Source organism: Pristis pectinata, chromosome 6 (genome assembly GCF_009764475.1).
Source record: "Pristis pectinata isolate sPriPec2 chromosome 6, sPriPec2.1.pri, whole genome shotgun sequence".
Taxonomy (NCBI): domain Eukaryota; kingdom Metazoa; phylum Chordata; class Chondrichthyes; order Rhinopristiformes; family Pristidae; genus Pristis; species Pristis pectinata.
This window is the reverse complement of record NC_067410.1, coordinates 90,320,853-90,344,580: the sequence shown is the minus strand read 5'-3', so window position 1 is coordinate 90,344,580 and position 23,728 is coordinate 90,320,853. Positions and strand designations below refer to the sequence as shown.

General features: G+C 37.8%; 2 protein-coding genes across 5 annotated transcripts in view; one reads left to right on the top strand and one right to left on the bottom strand.

Moving 5' to 3' along the window:
• The window catches only part of b3gnt5a (UDP-GlcNAc:betaGal beta-1,3-N-acetylglucosaminyltransferase 5a), a 34,988-nt gene extending 26,888 nt beyond the window's left edge, over positions 1–8,100 (top strand). The window contains exons 4-6 of one of the 3 annotated variants that reach the window (XR_007956530.1): positions 1,190–1,259; positions 6,510–6,618; positions 7,017–8,100. The gene's annotated coding sequence lies outside the window, so the exon portion shown is untranslated. Of the gene's footprint in view, positions 1–1,103; positions 1,536–6,509; positions 6,619–7,016 lie in introns of those variants that run through there. The other 2 variants (XR_007956529.1, XR_007956532.1) reach the window with 2 other exon arrangements.
• Positions 1–23,728, bottom strand: part of mcf2l2 (MCF.2 cell line derived transforming sequence-like 2) — a 235,805-nt gene that overhangs the window by 104,686 nt on the left and 107,391 nt on the right. For both annotated transcript variants that reach the window (XM_052018737.1, XM_052018738.1), the window contains 8 exons: positions 19,336–19,452; positions 17,797–17,946; positions 14,787–14,911; positions 10,200–10,314; positions 6,489–6,608; positions 5,263–5,454; positions 4,986–5,177; positions 1,812–1,989 (listed from right to left, as the gene is read on the bottom strand). In XM_052018737.1, the coding sequence (XP_051874697.1) occupies positions 1,812–1,989; positions 4,986–5,177; positions 5,263–5,454; positions 6,489–6,608; positions 10,200–10,314; positions 14,787–14,911; positions 17,797–17,946; positions 19,336–19,452 (1,189 nt within the window). The remainder of the gene's footprint in view (positions 1–1,811; positions 1,990–4,985; positions 5,178–5,262; positions 5,455–6,488; positions 6,609–10,199; positions 10,315–14,786; positions 14,912–17,796; positions 17,947–19,335; positions 19,453–23,728) is intronic.

Genomic DNA, 23,728 nt, shown 5'->3' with positions numbered 1-23,728 from the left:
AAGCAATGTAAGAGTTATGAAATGGGGGACTGAAGAACATGTCCAGCAGGTGCTAATGGAGAGCGAACAACCAATCCAGTATCACAGATGGATGACCTGGTCTGTACTAGTACAGACAGGCAAAGTTAGCTAAAGTTGTACAATTTCATATTGAGTTCAGAATGTTGCATTGTGCTCACTTATAGACGATGAGATGCTTTTCTTCAAGCTTATGTTGGGTCTCATTATAAACAGTGCAGGAGGCCAGAAACTGGTCAGGGTACAGTGAGATGGACAATTAAAATGGCAGGCAATAGGAAGTGTCACATCTAATTGACTGAACATGGGTGCTCCACAAAGCTCTCATCCAATCTGCATTTGATTACACTGTTGTGGAGGAGACCACCGAGTGCTTTACACTAGATTGGAAGAAATGCAAGTAAATTGCTGTTGAATCTACAACTTGAGATATCACTTTCCCTATGTGTATCAGAACACACCAGATCATCCATTTGTGATGTTAGCCTGGATTTTTTTCTCTCCATAGCACAAAGCAACATGCTGGATATGCCCTGTAGTTTGCAACTCTGGTATTCCTTTATCTGTATTTTCACTCTCCAATTGTCCTTATTTCAATGCTTTCATGAAGAAAGGACCATGTTCTCTCTCCCTAACTGCCCCTTTTAACTGACTGACCTTGCTTACAGCGTATCCCCGGGGCAACCCCAGTCTCAACCTATCAGAGATATTGCTTTCGTCCTATCCATCCCTCCCTTGAACTTGCTTTCCTTCCTTCCCAGCTCTGAAGGGCTTTCAATCTGAAATGTTAATTAACTCTTTCACTTTCCAGAGATGCTGTCCAGTGGTTTCTATTGTTTTCTAATTTCTAGCACCTGCAGACTTGTTTTGATTTTCATTTTTAATCTAAGATGTTTCATGCTTTAAAAAACTGGAGTGAGGAGAACAAAGGAATGTCTGTGATAGGATGGAAACCAAGAGGTCTCCACCAGTAATGGGCATTCCCTTCCATCACTCCACAATGACGGAAAAAATATTAATTTCTAAAATTTTCAGTTCTGAAAGATCATCAACCTGAAGCAATAACTGTTTTTCTCTCTCCACAGATGCTGCCTAATCTGCTGAGTATTTTCAACATTTTCTGTTTTTATCTGATTTCCAGCATTTGTACTTATTTGCTTTTTGTTCGTAGCAGAGATAATGTTCTGTTCAAGGTATTATAAAAGAAAGATACCAAGATAAAGTTGAAGCCTATAGTCCAGGTAAAGTTAAATAATTATTGCATTTTGAGAATAATATAAAAAATATTCTTTAAAAGAGTTCACTTAGTAAAATAACTGGATATTCAACACTAATTAACTTCTGCCTATGTCGTGCTACTGATGAAATGAAAGGTCACGTGCAAGTGCGTATGCAAGAATTTAAATCTATTGTTGGAGGGGCATGCTAAAACACATTGCACACAAATGTACTTGTCCTCTAGTGATTGCTCATGGGCTAAGAGAGGTCGTAGCCCATGTGTCCACCGCTGTAGTGCATGCCCCTGACCTTGTAAGTTTTAAATAAAATCAGTATTGATAACTCGCTGGAAATTGTCCTTGTATTGAATACAGATCTTATGATGCTTATAGGATGTGAAAGCAACCAGTTGATTCACTTGAAATTTCATTTTTTTAATCTGGGGGAATCAAATGTCAAAATTTATGATGTTGATTGATAGAACAAGCCTCTAGTTCATCTTGTTTTGAACTCTGCACAATTATGCCGTCACTTATCCAAATTTGACAATGAGAGAGGATTTATTTGCCACTTACTGAGGACAGGTGCTTTAACTGGTTTTGGTGAGGAACGTTTTGGAGATGATTCAGGTCGTGGGGCAACAGGTTGAACTGGACGAGTCTGTTTCGCTGCTAATTTCTTTAAACTAGATTGACGTTTTTCAAACATTTCATAAACATTTTCAAGCTTTTCGAGGATTGTCTGTATTTTGATCTGGAACAGAAATGCAATATTAAAGGCGTGGTTATTGCTTTCTATGTTAGGAATTTTCTGCCTGACCCATACTTAGCTTCTTTTCTTCCCACACTCTATTTTCATTCTCCAACCACTCCTATCCTCCTTTCCCCAGATCTGAGTTCTAATTTCCACAATGTTTTCCCCAGCTTATTAGTCAGTTGACTCTGGCCTCTTTTCACAAGCTCCCAAATCTTAAGCCCTCAATCACTGGGGGGGGAAGCATCCCTACCCGCTTCCATGTTTCCTTCATCATCCTGTCAACACATCATGCATCTATTCCTGCTTGTTTTCCTCATTACCTACAACTATATCTGACCTTTTGTCCCTCTCCTTGGCCACAGCTCCACTGATTTATTCTTTGTCTTTCAAACCTTCATCAGCAGTAGATACTTCAACTCCTATTTGTTAAGTTCTTTTGGGATAACCTCCATATTTGCTTCAAACCCAAGGGTCATAATCATGTGCTCTACTGGCAATAGCAGTCCAATGCCAGTGTGGCATGGTGGCACTGCAGTTAGTGCTGCTGCCTCACAACTCTAGAGACCCCGACGGGGATCTTGACCTCATCTTTGCAGAGACTGCAGATCCTCAATGAGACTTTGTGGGTTTTCTCAGGGTGCTCTGGTTTCCTCCTCATCCCAAAGACATGCTGGTAAATTAACTGGATAATGTACATTGCTGCTTAATCTAGGTTAATAGCAAATAGAATCAAAGGGGAATTAATGGGTATGTGCGAGGAAAGATTAAAATGCAGAGGTCGAGAGAAATAAGGAGGAATGGAACTAATGGAATTGCTCCCCAAGGGGCTGGCATGGACTCCATGGGCTGAATGGCCTCCTGTGTCATTCACAAGTTAATGCAAGATCTGGTTGGGCTCTACCAAGTGTAACTGGATTCCTTTCTTCTTTACCAGTAATATCTATTAAATCACATTAGAGATTATTTGTACTATGAAGGTGTAGCATAAATCCAAGTTGTTAGCTTCTATATTTTTCCCAGAATATGGATCATTAACAAACTCCAAAATCAAATCAGTTTAGCTATTCTTGATATTGCCATTAATATCTGTGTACAATTCAACTTCTGTGGGCGTTTCACCTAAAATGTTGATGTTATTCTTACTCAGCACAATCTACCAGAGGCGACACTGGCTTATTTTTTAAAAAATTTTATTTACAGCATGGTAACAGGCCCTTCCGGCCCAATGAGTCCACGCCGTCCGTTTTTAAACCCCCAAATTAACCTACCCGTACGTCTTTAGAATGTGGGAGGAAACCGGAGCACCCGGAGGAAACCCACGCAGATACGGGAGAACACACAAACTCCTTACAGACAGCAATGGGAATCGAACCCCGATCGCTGGCGCTGTAATAGCATTGTGCTAACCGTTACGCTACTGTGCCTCATCGCTTCATCATTGACTTGAATTTTCACTACAAAGTAAATTCATTCATAGACTGTAGTGCCTTCAGTTAGGAGCACTGTTGTAGAAATGAAAGCAGAAACTTATAAAGACTCGTAAACAGACAAAATGAATTATCACAATAGATTTTACTGTGTAGAAGAATTGTTTGTATCTCAAAGACATTGGAATGTTTTCCTAGTGAGGTTGGGAGTTGTGTTGGAGCAAAGGGATTATTTTATCCACGTGCCCATACCACAACCACAAAGTTTGTACAAAAAGCCAGTGAAGTGCTGGTCTCTATTTAAAGGAGATTGGATTTCAAATATGAGGAAATAATGCTTCATTTTGTACAGAGTCTCATGATACTCAGCTGAACTCTGTTCAATTCACTTCCTGTAATTTCTATGATAATGAAAAATGAACATGGAATTTTCATTGGAACTAAGTATAAAAGCATAATTCTTGGATGTATATCCCAGAGTTTTAATTACTTGGCAACTTGAGAACTACTGGCTTAAGGTCTGTAATGCCCTATGAAACCCTCCAGATCTCTCTCCTGTTGTTTTATCTTGATATACTTTTGTTATTGACTTTCATATTTTCTTCTATATTCTGTAACTTCCTTCATACCTTTTGCCATTTCCTTGTTTGCTGCTATAGTCTAAAGCTACTTCTCGCCATTCCTTGTACATGTAATGTGTGTGCCTTTTCTTTCTCACCCACATCCATTTTACTTTGGTTTATAACTAGTTTCTGAGCTAAAGTTCCTTTCTAATGTGGAAGCAAATCTGTGAAGCAATTCCATTTTCTTTCCAGGCAATTCCCTTTAGCTTTTCCACTTCTTTTGTAAGCCTTTCTATAAATAATTGTTTCCTAATGTTCACTTAACTGGATATTCCTGTATTACAATGTGTCTTGTTATTCATTCTTCTCTTAATTGAGAACATGTACAATGCAGCTGTTAGTTTTCTGAAGCAGAGGTAGAAATTGATAAATTTCATTAAATCCCATGCTCTTAACTGAATACACTGAGAATATTATACTGAACCTCTGTACAATTTTTAAAAATTATCTTACAAAGCAGAACAGTAGCCAGTTTTATTTTCGTAGTGACCTGCAACTTCTCCTGCACTGCAGATGCTGTTCCCCTCCCCCCCCCAATAATCCACATTAATACAAAGAAATTTCCCTCAAATTATCAAACTCCCTTCTCTTAGCCACTCACTGTTTATAAGTGCAATTATTCAAAAGAAAACAATGTAAAAACAGAAGGGTTAAGCTTTTATGCCAACCCTTTTCAACCATTCAACTTCCTGTAATCACTAATGATGGCCACAAAGAATTTTTTGCATTATAATCAAACACACAATATTCGATAGATTTGTATTATATTGGACATTTTGTACTCAAAACTAAAGATGCATTATCTTGCATTGATTTACAGCAATGTTTAGAAGACAACAGCCCCTTTTTAGACAAAATTGTTCTTTTTCATTTAATAGAAGACTCTGGTGAAAATTTTATGTCCTTTTTTGCATTATTCAGATCAATGGTGATTCTAGTTTACCTTAATTTCTGAGGTAAGAAACAGTTCAAATTGTTTATGGAGCTCCTTAGGGTTGGTTAGCTTATGGAGTGTGGCAGTTTCAAGAAACCCCTCAATATCTTGGAGTGCTGCTTCAGCTCCTTCTTGTGACTGACATTTATCTACTGCTTGAGATGCCAGGAGATAGATCCCTGTATCACACCACTCTTTGGCCTTAAAAAGAAAAAAATAAAATAATTGAGGAAGGAATATTAATAAACAAGTGTTTAATTGTTGAAGATTGGAACAAATAAATTACACTGTCCAGTTGCCTATGGATTTCAAGTGATTTTCCAAGTGCATCATGCTTTTTCTTCATTTCATTGGTAAAATCATCACATATACGCCTGAGTTCGTTACACTTTGGTCGGATGGAATCAATGGCATAGTGGTTGCTTTGGATAAGCTGGTCTCCATGTAGAGCTAAAGATTGTGCCTTTCCTAAGGATTCCTGTAAAGATAATGCAACAAATGAAACAGCAAAGTCACAAGATATGAGATGCAATTAAATTGTTTCAATAGATCTGCTGTTTTTAAAAATGCCATATCCTAGAAATCAAAAAACTTGCCTACTTGCTTCGCATGTTTGTATGAGGCTGTAATTTTAGCATTAAAATAAGATATTTCTGGAATAATACCCACATTTTTTAAAAAAAAGGTCAGAATTCCTGAAATAATGGAAATTCACTTTCATGTTTTTATTTTGCCATCGATGAGGCCTTTATTTTTAATGTGCATGTGGTAGAACTCTCTCCCTAGAATATTACAAAAGATTGCATTGTATATTTCATCTGATACAAGTCATTCAATTTGCTTTGCAAATGATTTGCACACACTTAAGTGGAGGTATTTGCATTCTAATGCTGGGAATCTATTATATTGAAAGGAAGACAGTTTGAAACATTTCCAAAGCACCATGGTTGTTGTCCAATGGGATTTCTCCATTGAACATGCATAATTGGGAAAACTAAATACCACAGCTTTACTTCTGAAAAGGAGACAAATCAGATGTCTGAAAGAGGTAGATTTTGCTTTGGGAGTTGTATCCTTATTTTTGCTATAATACAGTATTTGCAAAGAGGTTAAAGGCAGCTAATCAGTATTTCAAATATTTTACTTGCTAACTCAACAATTTTTGTGCCCAAGTATAAAATGAAATTCCTTTTTAAATAAAAGGAAGTGTGAAAACTGGGAGATGTATATGATTGTATTAGTAGGATTTAATATAGCGTCACTGAGTATTATCATTCAAGCTTGAAACAAATGTGGGATTCCAGTCTGACAGCAGAGGAAATTATTGGAACATGAAGTATTTTCCCAGCCTGAAATGGGTGGACATGTGGATGGTTAGTGGGTCAAAGCCTACAAGACTGACTGTTTTCAAAAAATGTTGCTGTGATTTGCTATAGGAATTATAGATTTCATAAAAGTAAATGTGGGGGACAAACTTCATTTGACTCTGAAGGATGTTTTAGTATCATTTACCTGTGCTTTCTCTTCCTGAAGTTTAAGTTCCTTTAGGAGGTGTTCCACACATGCCACGCTGTCTCCAATGTCAGTGAATGCAGCCTGTGTTTCCATTAGACAATCCAGAATGATCTTCACCTGCAGGAAGGTAACAATTCTATCTAATTTTGTGCCCTTCGTTACAATTTTGTCAGAATATTTAGAAATCATAATTAAATTTTGGTTTAATTCTCAATGGCCCATGCCACGAGTTGGGATCTCCAAACTGATGTCTCATTGAATCTTTTTGATTCAGACAAAATGCTTAGTATTTCAATAATACTATATGGTTAGCTAAAGTTAATCAATCCTGTATTTTAATATCAATGCTATAACTTTAAGATAAAATCCAAGTTGAAATAGACAGGAGAAAAGACTGGTGTTCAATGCATTATGAAAGTTCAAAATTTAACAAGTCTGGATTTTCATTTTGTTTTAACAAAAGTACAATGCTACTTAGTTAAACATAGATTTCTAATACTCCATTTGTATTCCATCCCCTCACAGGCTCTTGGTATAGACAAACTGAGAACCTAGTTCAGCACAGGAACAGGTCCTTCAGCCCATGATGCCTGCACCAAACATGATGCCAAATTAAACTAGATCTCTTGTGCCTGTATGTGATCCATATCCCTCCATTCCCTGCAATATTCACGTGTCTAACAGCCTCTTAAACAGTACTATCGTATCTGCTTCCACCACCAACCCTGGCAGTGGCTTGACATTTTTACCTTATCTATGACTCTCTTCATTTTATAAATTTCCCTCGGGTCTCCCCTCAGTCTCCGATGCTCCAGAGAAAACAACCCAAGTTTGTCCAACCTCTCCCTGTACTTCATACCGTCTAATACAGGCAGTATCCTGATAAATCTCTTGTGCAACCTTTCCAACACCTCCACATCCTTCCTGTAATGGGGTGACCAGAATTACACACAATATTCCAAGTATAGCCTAAGCAAAGTTTTATATAGCTGCAACATAACTTCCTGACTCTTGTATTCAACATCCCATCCAATGAAGGCAAGCATGCCATATGCTGCCTTTACCACCCTATCTACATGCATGGCCACTTTCAGAGAACTATGGACTTGGACCTCTGCACATCAATGCTCTTAAGGGACCTGCCATTAATTGAACACTTTCCCCTTGCATTTGACACTTGCTCAGATTAAACTCCATCTGCCATTTCTCCATCCATATCTGATCTATATTCTGCTGTATCCTTTGATAACCCTCTAAACACTCCACAAATCCACCAATCTCTGTTGTCTGCAAACTACCAACCCATCCATCTGCATTTTCATCAAATTTATTTATATCCTCATTCCTTGTTGCATTGATGTATTATGTTATAATTAGTTGGGAAGGAGGTGTAAGATTAGCTTAATACTCATAAAGATGATTGGTGACAAAATCATCACCTGAAACTTCAAATTTTCAAATCTAGTGATCACTTGAATGCAAACTAATTTTCATTAATTCCAGTAACTATTTGAACTGCCATTTAGAATAAAGGAAAAAGACAGGTTTCCATTTGTATTAAAACTGAATTTAAATCAACAAAATGTCTGAGGCAAGACAATGAACTGAAGAGTGGACTGATGTGCATTGTTTCTTTTTCTATTGTTACATTTTCCTCTTGTATCTTTGCCTTCTGAATTCTGAAATTATATGTAAAATTTAATCTTGCATTTTGTGCAAACTTTGTGCAATTCAAGTATAAAATAAAAATAAATTTACATGAAGTGTAACAATGTGTCCCACCTTCATGTAGGTGTGCCAGTATGAACTTTTCACACAGGAATCGAGAGTACTAACATACTGAGGAAGTAAAGCAGTTACATAAAATGCTTTTATTAAATATGCATAATGGACTTGGGGAAAGAAGAGTCGCAAGTCCATAGCCAAGGATAAAGATTTAAATAGTGATAAAACACAACTGATGTTTAAAAAAAACACTACCGGACTTTTTTTGTTTCATAAAACTTTTTTTTTGTCTTGGGAAAGATGGGAGGACAATTTGGGTTTTGCCTTTTAATGTTAGAATGCAAGACGTTCTGGGTGTTCTATTAAAACAGAATCCTTGTGAATATATTAAACAGTACATGGACAAAAAGCCCTATTTATTGTATGTAAAATAGGTTACAAAGCTTTAAGCTCATGTAGAGGATGAGGATAACATGCAATTAAGAGAGGTGCATGTAGTAGATGATTATATTTTGCATAGTATATAAAGACTTTTAGCAGGTGCTGGCTCATAATTACTGACTCAACCATGCAAGTAATTAGTTTTGATCCAACCAATTTATTAAATGTCCTGATCAAAGGATACAGGTGAGTGGAGGCATACTTATTCTCTTTACTGTGTAAAATTCTAATTACTGCCTAAGCCCTTTGTAATCAGATATTTGTTGATTCCTGTTTTATTTGCACTCTGTTTAGCTACCTAAGCAACATTTGCTTACTTGTGTTATCCAGAGCACTTCTGTTATTTTTGTCCTGAAAGTGATAGCATGCTATGAAACATAATAGCTTACTATGGAATGTTCTGAAGGTTTAACAACTGGATGTTATCTGTTATTGACATCTAATTTTCCAGGAAAATGTGAAAAAGAATTACAAATGTGTATGGACAAACATAAACTTATTATCCTACATACTTGTTAGTGAACCCCACCATAACTGTTCTGGCTGAAGACTTTCATCATACTTTTGCAGATGAAATGTACTTAATGACTGACCTGAAAAATAAAAGCCTGTAGAGAAAGCTCTGGATAACCATTTGATACTGATTTGATTTGGATGGAAATCCAACACTTCTGCACAGGGTCATTGTGGGAAATCTTTTGGAGTCAGAAAGCAAGAAACTTGCCACATTATACCTACCTTTGAAACTCAATATTTATGTGACCAAACAATCCAAGTTTCTGATCAATGGTGGCCCTAGGATGATGACAATGGGGCACATAGTGATATTGAACGTCAAGTTGGACATGGTTAGATACTCTTTGAAGACGGTCATTGCCTGGCATTTCTGTGTCAAGATATTGCTGTGCGGCAGTATGTACTACTTCATTATTTAATGAGTTGCAAATGGAATTGAACTCTGAAATCATCAACAAATGTTCTCCTTGTGATGGAGGGAAGTTCACTAATGTAACAGCATTGGTGCTGAGGATTTCCTCCAGTAAGGTCCTGAAATTGAGATGGTTGGCTTTCAACAACTTCAACAGTCTTCCTTTGAGCAACACACAACTATAGCCAGTGAAGACTCTTTCCCTTGATTAACATCATTCCCTTGACCAGGATTCTTTGATGTCAAAGGAAGTCACTTTCACCTCTCGCCTTGAATTCTAGTCTTTGGTTAATGTTTGAATGTTAATTGAGAGATAAGTATTGGATTAAAAACAGGACAATCTTTCTGCTTGAAATAAGGTATGGGATCTTGGTCTAGCTCTGATAGAAATCTTCTTTTAGCTTTTCAATCAAGTGATGGCACCTCTTGTGTTCCAGCAGTCCCCTCAGTGGTTGACTGGAGTGCCAGTCTAGACCAATGAGCTCACATCACGAGAACTGAAACTGACGACCTTCTGACTTGTAAGCTAGTGGTCCTTCCCTAAGATGACAAGTAATTTAATATTTGAAATCTGCAGAAAGCACCATATAATAAATTTGCATGCTGAAAAGTACCTCTCGAAAGTTTTGTTCAAAATGTCGTAGCTGTAGGCATTGTTCAAGTTTGAGATGGTGCTTGAACCAAAACTGGTCAAAGGCATTTTCGGTTTCGTCCAGTTGTATCAGTAACCTATTACACAGAATTTTGCAATTCAACAAATTACAACTTGAGCATCGATAGCCATTGAATATGCCATGAATTATTAATACTTTCAAACTATAGTTTAAAATAGAAGATTCCAATATAAAATTAGGAATAAAAATAAAAGCTGCTTTTCTTTTAAAAAAAAACGTAAGTTAATCGATTATTATATTTCAGTCAATTGGCAAAAATGCCCTGGGTTTAATCCATGATCTCAGTGTGGGGAGTAACTAGAGCACAATTTAAATAGCCTTGGTGCATGACTATTAAGTTTAGGTTGTGGTGGGGTATAAATTGGTCAAAATTGTTGCAAGTAATCACAGTCCATTATATGCTGAAGAGGACATGAACACATCTTTAATAACAAGATTAGGTTTGGCTTTGCTTGTATTGCTTGAGATGCCTATTAACACACACCATCTGGCATCACATACTGAGAATATTCAATCAGGAGATATTGTCTATTGAATCAAATCCCACTAATAGTTGATGTTTTCAGCTGAAGAGAAAGATATTTTCATTAAAAAGAACAAAATATGTACTGCTGATCCAGTGTGGGGTCAAGAAAAATTGAGCTGCTTAATATTATCATTAAGAGGCACAGCTGCTGCCTCTCAGACCCAGCGATTTGGGTTAAATCCTTGCCTCTGCCATCTGTGCAGAGTCTGCATGTTCTCTGTGACCATCACAAACTATATGCAGATATAGGTCAGTTGGCCATTATAAATTGCCCCCAGTGTGTAGATGAGTGATCATATTGGAAGAGTTCATGGGAATGTTAGGAGAATAAAATGGGATTGGTGTTTAATGGTGCTTGATGTTTGCCATGGACTCAGTGGGTGGAAGGACTGGTTTCCAGGTTCTATGTCTCCTCCAAATTTGAAATCCTACATATGTCTCATACATTTACCCTCTCAAAAACATTCAATGTTATTAAAGATTATAAAGAGGTCATATAATGTTAACAAAATTGCCACAAACAGATACTAAAGAAAATAAATTATATAATTAAGATTTGGAATTTTTACCTTTAACGAAATCTGTAAATTCTTTTGTGAAAAAGAATTGCTTTTGTTTGAAAAGTTCAAATTCTTCAAACAATAATCAAACAGCAGAGTACCAGGCTCGGGTAGAGCAAAACAGGGCACCCATTCCAGTAAATTCATGTGACATTGTTTCGTGTTTCTAGTTCCGAGTTGCCATTTAAGCAAAATCCTCCGGGAAAAGCATATGATATTAAGTTTTATACCATGATCGATGTGATTGCACACAATGTTACTGGGTTTCACTAGTCTGACAACCTTCACCATTAACAATTAGGATAGTGTCAAACTTAAACCATCCGGAAGAAACCAGGAGGACGATAACTACAATAATGTCCAACAGCTCCTTCTCCCATTTAGACAACATTATACCATTTTCATCCTGTCCTAGTTCCCTGCATTGAATCCCTCTTGTCAAAATTCCATTACAGTTCATTTGTAAATTCTCCACTCCTGGGCCTGAGATTTTGCCACGCCTCTGCTCCATGTCTTTACCATACTGAACTGAGTAAGTAGTGGAAGGAGTCTAATGGCAAAATTTTTCATTTCTCAGCTTGGAATCGATATGAAATTTCTAAACTTCTCAGCATTAAATTACAGGAAGAAGATAAGACTAGTTCACAAATTTAATTCCTAAATTGGGATAAGGCAAATTTTGAAGGCATTAGACAGGGAATTGCAAAGGTTGATTCGGAGAGGCTGTTTGCAGGGACATTTGGCAAGTGAGAGGCTTTTCAAAAGTGAGGTGGGGAGAGTTCAGGGACAGTGTGTTCTTGCTGGAGTGAAGGACAAGACTGGTGTGAAGAGGGAACACTGGTCAGAAAAGTGGTATAGGGAGCTGGGATCAAGCAACTTCCTCGAGTATCAGAGATGTACAAGTACACTTAAGAAGAGAATCAGAAGGGCAAAAAGAGGACATGACAGCTTTGGTGATAGGGTAACAGAGAATCCTAAGAGATTGTACAAGTATACTAAGAGCAAAAGAGTAACTAGAGAAGGAATAGGTACCCTTAAGCAACAACGTGATCATCTATGTGTGGAGCAACAGGAAATGGGAAGGTGTTAATTGAATATTTCTCATTTGTATTTATTGTGGAGAAGGACAGAGGCTAAGGAATTAAGGGAAATGAATAGTAATATATGGAACATTCCCATTTTACAAAAGAAGTGGTGCTGGCAGTGTTAAGGCATATTAAAATGATTAAATCCCCAGGGTCTGATCAAGTGTATCCTAGGACATTGGGAAGTTAGGGAAGGAATTGCAGAGGCCCTGACCCAGTCCTGGTACAGTAGCATAGTAGTTAGCATGACGCTATCACAGTGCCAGTAATCAGGGTTCAATTACTGCCACTGTCTGTAAGGAGTTTGTACATCCTCCCTGTATCTGCGTGGGTGTCTTCCAGGTGCTTTGGTTTCCTCCCATATTCCACAGATGTACGGGTACGTTAACATGGGTTTAAATGGGTGGTGTGGATTCATTGGGCTGTAAGGGGCTGGTACCATACTGTATAAATAAACTGAAGTTTAAGATATCATCTTTAGCCATGGTTGAGGTACCGGAAGACTGGAGGGTGGCTAATGTTGTGCCTTTATTTAAGAAGCACTGCAAGGATAAGCCAGGGAACTACAGACTGGTGAGTGTAACATCAGTTCTGGATCTACCAGCAATTGGAAAGGCAAGCACTGATTAGGAATAGTCAACATGGCTTTGTGCAAGGGAAATCACATGTCATAAATTTGCTTGTCTACATGGACTTTAGCAAGGCCTTTGATAAGGTCCCACGTAGTAAGCCAGTCTGGAATGTTAGATCACGTGGGATCTAGGGTGAGCTAACCAAACGGATACAAATTGGCTTAGTGGAAGGAGTCAGAACGTGGTCGTGAAGGATTGTTATTCAGATTAGAGACCTGTGACCAGTTATGTGCTACAGGGATTGGTGCTGGGTCCACTGTCATTTGTCATCTATATTAACAATTCGGATGACAATGTTGTTAATGTGGTTAGCAAGTTTGCGGATGACATCAAAAGTAATGGAGAGTGAAGAAGGTTATCTATCTAAGATTACATAACCTAACGATGAAATGGACTCTTGACCTCAATCTACCTTTTTATGACCTTGCACTGTATTATCTACCTGCAATGCACTTCCCTGTAGCTGTGACACTTTACTCTGTATTTTGTTATTGTTTTTACCCTGTACTACCTCAATGCACTGTGTCATGAATCAATCTGTATGGTATGCAAGACAAGTTTTTCACTGTACCTTGGTACAAGTGACAATGATAAACCAGTACAAATCAACTGGGGAAGTGGGCCAAGGAATGGTATATGGAATTTAACTGACAGGCACAAGGTATTGCATTTTGGTCAGTCAAACGAGGGCAGGATTTGCACAGTAATTGGTAGGGCCCTGGAGTGTGTGTTAGAACAGAGTGATCTAGGGGTACAGCTACATAGTTCCCTGAAAGTGGTGACACAGGTAGACAGGGTGATGAAAAAGACATTTGGCATGCTTGCCTTTATCAGTCAGGGCACTGGGTACATGAGCTGGGACATGTTACAACTGTACAAGTAGTTGGTGAGATCACACTTGAAGTATTTTGTGTGGTTCTGATTGCCCGACTATAGGAAGGATATCATTAAGCTGGAAAGGGTGCAGAAAAGATTCACTGGGATGTTACTGGGACTGGAGTGCTTGAGTTATGAAGAGAGGCTTGATAGGCTGGGACTTTTTTTCCCTAAAGCATAGAAGGCTGAGGGGTGACCTTATAGAGGTATATAAAGGCATGAGGGGAGTAGATAAGGTGGATAGTCAGTCTTTTTCCAGGGTAGGGGAATCTAAAACCAGGTGGCACGATTTAGGTTGAAAGGGGAAAAATTTAAAAGGGACCTGAGAGGCAACTTTTTCTCACTGAGTGGTGAGTTTATGGAACAAGCTGCCAGAGAAAGCTGTAGAGGCTGATACAATTACAATGTTTAAAAGACATTTGGACAGGTATATGGATAGAAAAGGCCAGAGGGATATGGACTAAATGCGGATAAATGGGACTAGCCCAGTTAGACATTCTTGGTTGGCATGAAAGAGTTGGGCCAAAGGGCCCACTTCTGCACTGTATAACACTCTGACTTGGAATTCTAGTTACAGGTCAAAAAGTAATTAGTGCACAAATGCATAAGTCAGACAAATGTTAACATTGATGACTTTATCTTAAAGGAAAATGAATGTTGTTTAAAGTTATTCCTGGTATGGAATCATTTGAGGCATCCTGATTATCTAACCTCATTTGTAAAACACTTGGCAATCTTATTTAAACACAGATTGGTTCAGGTTCACTGGTGTCGTTAATATCACGTATATCACATTTTTATGAAATTGTTATAAAGAAAAAAATTCTGACTTGAAGACTCCTACTAACCTTTCAACGGTAGCCATATTTTCCAGTTCATCGGAATTCAGTTCATAATTAGGATTTTTAGTAAGTGGCTCCTTAATACATACTAGTAAAGTATTGCCTTCTGTAACTGCTAATTTCAGTTTCTCCTGAAAAACAAGAACAGCTTATTAATCATTGCTTTAAAATAACATTTGAAGCCTTATATTGTGATCATTGGCAACAAAACATACTGCACATCACTTGAATACATTCTTCATAGTCTTCGTAATATGTTTAATGAAATGTAAATAGTATGATACTAAACACAAGATAGCAACTGTTACTAAGCACTTTCATTGGAATTGTTGAAATTTTGGATTTGCTGCTACATATTTTTAAAATATCCACTTACATGGCTTTCTATTTATGAAACCTACAGAAACTTAATAAATTAATATTTTGCTACTTTGGACATGACAAATACTTTCCCCTGTAGTATAAACTTTGACAATATGGCATTAAATTATACAAAGCAATTATTGTGACAAAATTTTAAACACAATGCAATCAGACTTGCCTGTATGGTTATCTCTACATACACAAACTCTTTGGTTGAGAATGAAACTTGAAGACCACTGGTCTGAGTGTATGTATAACTAGTTCCAAGTTTTCACTTTGTTGAATTATCCTGATATGGTTACTAACAATCTTTTTTAAACAGTCTGAGTCGTGCAGTGCAGAACAGTGTCAGATTAGATGCTTGCTTGCTGATCTTGGGCAGATTTGCAATTGTGAGTAGTAAGAACTGCTCAAGGAACCCAATACCTACAGCTTTTAGGTGTACTCCTACATCTCTCAGTAGTAGATAAATGAAAATTGTGAATGCAGCGTGGAACTGAATTAAAGGTCTGCAGATGTGTTCAATGTGAGGTCATCCACTTTGCACAAAACAGAAAAGCAGAATATTTTTCAAATGATGACAGATTGGGAAATGGTTTTGTTCAAAGGGACCTAGTTCTCCTTGAGACTGAAAGCTAACGTGCATAGGCATCAAGCAATTAGGAAGGCAAATGGTATTTTGGTCTATGTTGAGAGAGGATCTGAATACATGAGTAAGGATGTCTTTCTGCAATAATTTAGGGCCTTGATATGACCACAACCAGAGTGTTGTGTACAGTTATGGTCTTTCTTTAAAATAAATACACGCCGCATGCACATGCAAGGAAGATTCACTAGATTAGTTCTTGGAATGGTGCATTTGCAATATGTGTCGAGTGAATTGAAATAGGTGCATATTCTTGAGATTTCAGAAGAATGAAAGGTAATCTCATTGAAACTCTCAATTCTACATTAATTCATTAATTAATTCTTAATTAATTAATTAATTCTCAATTCTACATTTTGGTTGCAGGAAAGATGTTTCCCCTGACCAATGAGTTCAGAAGCTGGTGTTACATTCTCAGAATAAGGGACCAAGCTATTTGGAACTGAAATGAGGAAAAATTTCTTCTCACGGTGGTGAATTTTTGGAATTCTCTACCCCAGACAGCTGTGAAGACTCAGCCTTTGAATTCATTCAAAACAGATTTCCAGCCATTAAAGGAATTGAGGGATATGGGGATGGTGTAGGAAAATGGAGCTGAGGCAGAAAATCAGTCCTAATCCTAATAAACGATGGAGTAGGCATCAAGGAGCACGCAGCCTCCAGCTGTTCCTAATTCTTATATTCTTAAGGTTGTAAAGCTGCAGGCATTTCCATTGATGAAGTTGTGGGGTGTGGGAAAAGTGAAGCTATAGAAGAATGAGAATTTAATAAGTTTAAGTATTGAACAAGAGACACTAAGTCGGCAAGCACGTGCTTAATGAGCATGACCTAGGTAAAAACATGGCTAGCATAGTTTTGGAAGGAAGGAGGAAAGAACTGGGTAATAGGGCACTGGAACTGTTGAATTGTGTGGCTGCAAATTAATGAGAAGTTCAGGCAGAAGACAAAACAAGGAAGGGGCACAGCTGTTTTATAGCAGTGGAAACGTGTACTCATAGAGTGGGTGTGTGGTTTAAAACTCAGCACAAAGATAATGCATATAATGATTTGTACAAACTAAGTTGGTACAACACAGCTTCTACTTCACAATGACAAAGCAGCATAATAGCAAAATAAACCTAGAGTAAGGGCTTCTAGAGAGGCTTTTTTTTAACATTATTCATTTGCTCATGGGATGGGGACATTGCTGGCAATACCAACATTGTTGTCTTTGAAATGAGGTGGCAGCTAACAGTCAATCACTTTGGTGGATCTGGGTTCACATGTAACCACCCTGGGTAAGGATGGTGTGCCAGATGGATTTTTATTAATGTTTTATGTTTATCATTCATGAGACTAACTCCTATTTAATACTTGAGATTAATTAATGACTTGATCAATTGTCCAGAATTCTGGCTGCTATTCAAGTAACTTAACTTGTGCTGCCATTCCTCTACAATACCATTGACTTGAGATCTGGTATCACACGCTATAAGAAACTACAATGTAACATTAAGCTAGGTTTCAAATGCTCTGAATTTTTAGTTATGCTATTATCTCTAAATAGGTTTTTACTCAATCATTTTTAAAGAATCAATTCAATTACTAATATTCAATGCAGAACCTCAAGTGTGCAATGTCCAATTCTTTTAATAGTTTATTTTTAATAAAATCAGAAGACATTTTTCCTTGCCCTTCATTTTATTTGGAGGATGTGTGCATGGGCAGCAAGATGACGTTTAATGCCTTACTGTAATTGCCCTTGCTGAAGAACTTCAGAACATGGTTAAAAGTCAACCACATGGTTATGGTATGATGTTATAGTTTGGCTGACTGGGTGAAAACTCAGGTCTCTAAGTAATTTTAGCTCCCATGATATTCCACTGTCAGTTACTTAACTGAAGGCATAAGCATTTGAATGAGGTAACAATTCTACTAAGATAGCCACTGACATCCTCCAAAGATATTACTGCTAGCTCCCAAGCTGTATAATTGATTAATACACATAGGCACCATAATATTATCTACCTTAAGATCATTGTGCTTTTCTGTGTGAGCGGTGAGCAGCACTTTTGTACACTGGACATCATTGGGTAATTCGGTTTCTGCAAGTTCGGTGCCAAACGACTGCAATAACTGTGCTGTTGCCTTTACTGTCATGGCAAAATTTTCAATGGCCTGAAAATAAATTTGAGATTTGGTAAAACCATATAACCTAAGCATAAGCCCAATACATATTGAAAACCAAGGATGTGCAGATACATGTGCCCTTAACACTGCAAGCTAACTGCATGATAACTCATTAACTGAAAATTAATGTTGGCAACAAAACCTGTAGCAACCAAGTTAAAACAACATAATAATAACAAAATGAACTGGGATTTTGCTTCACAGCTGATGCAATTAACAGGAGCTAAGTGACAATGTCTTGCACAGCAGGGGAACATCAAGACTTCTGCCTGCAAAATTAAAGTGACGGATCACTAAGAATGATGTCTGAACACAAACTGGGAAATGCAAACAAACTGCCATTCTTCTACAATCCAATTTATGCGTGTTTAAATCCGGCCACAATTTGGTGTTAAAATAATAAGGCTAATGCTGTATGGTGTAATTTATGGTTAAATTCGGGTAAGGATCAAGTACACAGTCAAATGTAAACATTCAAAAGATTGTCAACCTACCCTACTCGGTCAACTTCACAAAAATGGCATCTTGCCTTTTTTTTGAGGAAGTTGCTATATCAGCCTAATCATTGCCTATAAAACCTGTAGAAAATTAAGTCTTGTGGCTTGGCAATGCTAAACATGTGTTAAGCAATCAAACTTTTTGGCAATGAAAATTAACTGTTAAAATTGTAGAATCTTAATTTTCACCTGTATGTGGTGTATTTGTAGGAAACACTATACAATTTAGTGTTAATTGGATGTTAAATACAACTGACTGTTACTAAATCCAATTTCAGATAAGCTGTAGCCATATTCCTTAATTATCTGAAGTTACTCTGTATGGTACCTGGCACATTAAGGGAGACAATCAGAAAATATTTGCCATGTATGCAAACAGGCTTGAGATCTCATTAGTACAGATTTGCATAATTCATTTGAAATTTACTTTCATTAATGTAATGGTGAGAATATTCTCAGTAGCAACACAATAGAGGTGGACAAGGAGCAAATTTTGTGGTTCACAGCTTGCCTGCAAAAATGACTTCTGGTAAAGCAATGCAGATACATTAGCATGAATTCTTGAATTTTTAGCATGGACATTCTGCTGGTGGTACTTAAACTGCTGAGCCTGAAACCAAGAGGCATAAGGAGACTGGGGCTCAGTACTGGATTACAAGTTGTACACTATGACATGATCACCCTTATTTACAACTTCAAACCAGCACCACTGCTGGTACTTTGGCAGTTTTATTGGAGTGCAGTTTTAGTGGAGTAGAGTTTTATTAGTGCTATTCATATTTTTGGAAAATTTGCTCAAATTACTATTGGCAATTTAATACCTCCAATCTTATAGTTTTAAAAAAGAGGAATGAAAGGTTGTAAGAAAAATTGTACTCACAGTTCGATGGTGAATCCACTGATTGTGACAGTATTCCAGAGTGCCTCCTAAGTCTTTCGTTAACTGACTTTTTTCAATGTAGTTGTGTAGGTCTGCTATAGTATTTAACATAATGATCTGGAACAGATGCAACATATAGCTTTTTGAGCTGTCAATTTATCCTTAACTATTCCCAGGATACCATGACGATGAATAGCCACTGTGATTGTCAGAATGCATCATTATCTATTACAAATGAATTTTACACAAAAAATGGTGAATTATAGCAAATAAACTAGATATTATACAGACCTGTAGTTCTATAATGAACTTTGGAAGCACACAGGAAACCTCAAACATTTCTCCAGGTTTATGAAAGATAAAGGATGCAAGACACAAATGGAAAGAAGTCACTTTCATTTATTATTAATTTTTCTGGATATTACAGTGAGTTTGTGTGTATTAGGGATCTGTCATGTCCTTGGATTACAGTAGCTTGCAGTAAATATAGATAATCCTTGGCCATCTTAACATTCTATATGTTCATTCTTGCTTGTTCAGGTCAGATTATCCCTTTTTTTGAGGCTGCAGTCAGCTCAAACCATAATGTGCAAAGACCTAATAGCATCTGTCTAAGATGTATTTTAAATAATATATTTTATTTCTGACATTTTACAGGAGGGGGGAAAAAAAAGCAAACCAGGATCCGGAAAAAAAATGCTAAAATATTGAGAAATAATGTGTGTAGTCATGTGCATTTCCACAATTGGAAATGTGATTTACAACCTGGAATAAAACCCAAAGGAATCTGAACCTTAACCAAATTAGAAACAAAGTTCCGTTTCATATCTTAAATTCTGAACTGTGTCACGAACCAGCAACAAAAGAACCACACTGAGCATGATTCAGTGTTTAAAAGCTATTTTATTAATCACTACTTATGATAATACGTAAAATAAAAGTAAAAATGTTAGTATGTTAGAATTCAAAAATGTTAAACCTTGAACGTTAACCCCAAAACTAAACTCTTCGTATGTGTGGCAAAGTCCAAAACTCCAAATTCCGGAATTGTTCTTAAAGTTCAGTTCCACAAGCCATGAGGTGAAACATGAGCAAGGGCTTCTTCAACAACCACCGTTGTCTGAAGATAAGACGTAGACATAGAGAAACATAGAGAGAGTAAATACGAAATCCAAATGTTCCAGGATGGAACCCAAACGACACTTCAGTGTTTACTCGGTAGTGACTTCCTCACCCCGAAAAGCATCCGAATCGTGGTCGTCCACACACAAATACCTGTTTCCTTCTACAGGTCAGCAACAAAGTGAACTCCACCGGATTACTTCCAACTTCCATACATGGATTTCAGTGGCAAACACAGTTATTGTTTCTTATCCATCGATAGAGAACACTAGCAGGCTGGTGTCTCTCTCCCTTCTCTCTCTCTCCACCGGATTACTTCCAACTTCCATACATGGATTTCAGTGGTAGACACAGTTATTGTTTCTCATCCATCGATAGAGAAACTAGCAGGCTGGTGTCTCTCTCCCTTCTCTCTCTCTTCTTCTAACTTCTTCAACAACGTCATTACGTCCTTTATCTTCTATTGACGTAAGCACGCCCCACACACACATACACACACACTCTCTATCTTAAAGGGACTTTCACTGAGTCCGTAACAACTGTGTTGTTCACCACGTGATTCTGTGAAAGAAGTTTTAACTGAAAGTGTTTAAAGCCATTGCCAATGTGCAACTTTCCGATGAACGTGATGAGCTTCTGGCAAGAAACATATTTACTGCCCATACTACTTGTCCTGAAAAGATGGTGGTGGGCTTCTTTCTTGAATTGCCACAATGCATGTGGTAAGATGCTCCAAAAATGCTGTTATGAAGTTCCAGGATATTAATCCCAAAGCTACAAAAAGATGGCAATATATATCCAAGTCAGGCTGGTATGTGACATGGATGGGAACTTGAGGTTGGTAGCATGCTCATGCTGCTCTTTTGCAGGTGTTTGCCTATATTCTTCATCGTAGAAGGTGGTTTGGAGATCCTTGCTGAAGTAGACTGGTAAGTTGCTGCAACATGCTCTATATGCAGTGAAGTCTAGGTGCATTGATAGAATGGGTTGGCTGTACAGGATAGTGAATGAAGTGCTGATCAGTTGAACTGCTTGGTCTAGGATAGTAGAGTGATTCTTAGTTTTCCCCCATTCAAGCAAGTTTAGACTATGCCATCTCATCCCTGACATGCCTTTGGGTGATAGAATAGCTTTGGGTTAATGGTAGGAAATGCACGTTATACAATAGCCAGCCTTTGAGTTGTCTTAATGGGCACACTTTTTTAGTCTCACTAATAAAACATAATTGGCTGGGATAGATTGGTCTTGCATTTGTGGAAAGGAGGTTTTATTTGAATAACCTGGCTAACAGTGTAGAGCTCAGCTATTTAGGGTCCCTGCCATAATATTGCCTTTGCTGCATTCAGCCATTTATTTGATGAAAAGTGAGTGGTTGATTGACATCTGAACATATAGAAACTCATGAAAAAGTTATGAATCAACCACTCAGCACTTTTAGCTGCGACTGGATTCAAAATCTTAAGCATTTCTTTTTGCTCTCATTTTAGGCTTTGCTTTTTCCCATAACATTGATGACTGGATTTGGAGCAGCAGAGCCTGGTAAAATTAAGTTGTTTGTGAAATAGACAGGTTGGCATATTTAGCCTGTTTGTGTTGTGCTGTGCTGTAGTTTTATCAAGTTGGCATCTTATTATAGGTACCTGGCTCTTGGCATTTTTCACCTAATACTCCCCATTGTCTAATGGTGGGTCACCAAGCTGAGTGGAGGAGGACTGAAGGCCATGCCCTGCCCATTTTTACTTCAAAATTGGAATGGATCCTACAATAAGATGCACTTAAACTATCTTCTACCCACACCAAGTTGGACTGCTTGTCTCAGTATACACAACACAAAAGGACAGTAATTAATCAATTTCTGATGTTTGCTTGCATTGAAAAAGCAATTCCATTCTGCTAGAAAGTTAAAGAATTTTAAGCCTTGCACATGGAAGCTGTTAGTGTCTTAAACATACAACAGTTTACTGCTGATTCATGTTAATAGGAATTTCATCCACCACAAAAATAGATCGTTTGTTTTCTATTTGCTTTTTATCCAGTCACTTTGGGTCTTATGAACATTAGCAAAATGTGTACGAGATAAATAGCCATGTGGATTACATTAAGGTTTATCTGGTTTTGACAATTAAGATGTCAATAGATGGCAATAATCTTGCACTTGATGAGATCATGTAAAGTGCATTATGTTCTTCATATTTTAATTTTAGCTTGTATGGTTCTATTCTCAATGAACATAGAACAGTACAGCACAGGAAAAGGTCCTTTGGTCCATGATGGCTGTGCCAACCATAATGCCAATCCAAAGTAATCCCATCTGCCTGCACGTGATAAATATCCCACCATTCCCTGCCTATTCAGGAGCCTGAGGGCATGTACCACCAGACTTAAGGACAGCTTCTACCCCACTGTGATAAGACTATTGAACGGTTCCCTTATACAATGAGATGGACTATGACCTCACGATCTACCTTGTTGTGACCTTGCACCTTATTGCACTGCACTTTCTCTGTAGCTGTGACACTTTACTCTGTACTGTTATTGTTTCTACCTGTACTACATCAATGCACTCTGTACTAACTCAATGTAACTGCACTGTGTGATGAATTGACCTGTACGATAGGTTTGTAAGACAAGCTTTTCACTGTACCTTGGTACAAATGACAGTAATATACCAATACCTATTCATGTGCCTGCCTAAATGCCTCTTAAACACTGCTATCATATCTGCTTCCACCACTTCCCCTGGCAGCACACTTCAGGCACCTACCACACTGTTAAAATAAAAACTTGCCACATAGATCTCCTTTATACTTTCCCTTCTCACCTTAAAGCTATTCCCTCTAGTTTTTGACATTTCCACCCCGCGATAAAGACTCTGTCTACCCTATGTATGCCTCTCATAACGTTATGTATTTCTATCAAGTTGCCCCTCAGCCTCCAGCGCTCCAGAGAAAACTATCCAAGTTTGTCCAACATCTCCTTCAAGCTAAATACTCTCTAATCCTGGTGAAACTCTGCTGCACCCTCTTCAAAGCCCCATATCTTGCAGTGCGATGACCAGAACTGCACACAATACTCCAACTGTGGACTAACCAAAGTTTTATACAGCTGCAACATGACTTCTCAACTTTTATGCTCAGCACCCCAACTGATGAAGGCAAGCATGCTGTTCACTTTCTTTACCACCCTATCTACTTGTGTTGCTACTTTCAGGGAGCTATGTACTTGCACCCCAATATCCCCTTGTGCTCCTAAGGGTCCTGCCACTTACTGT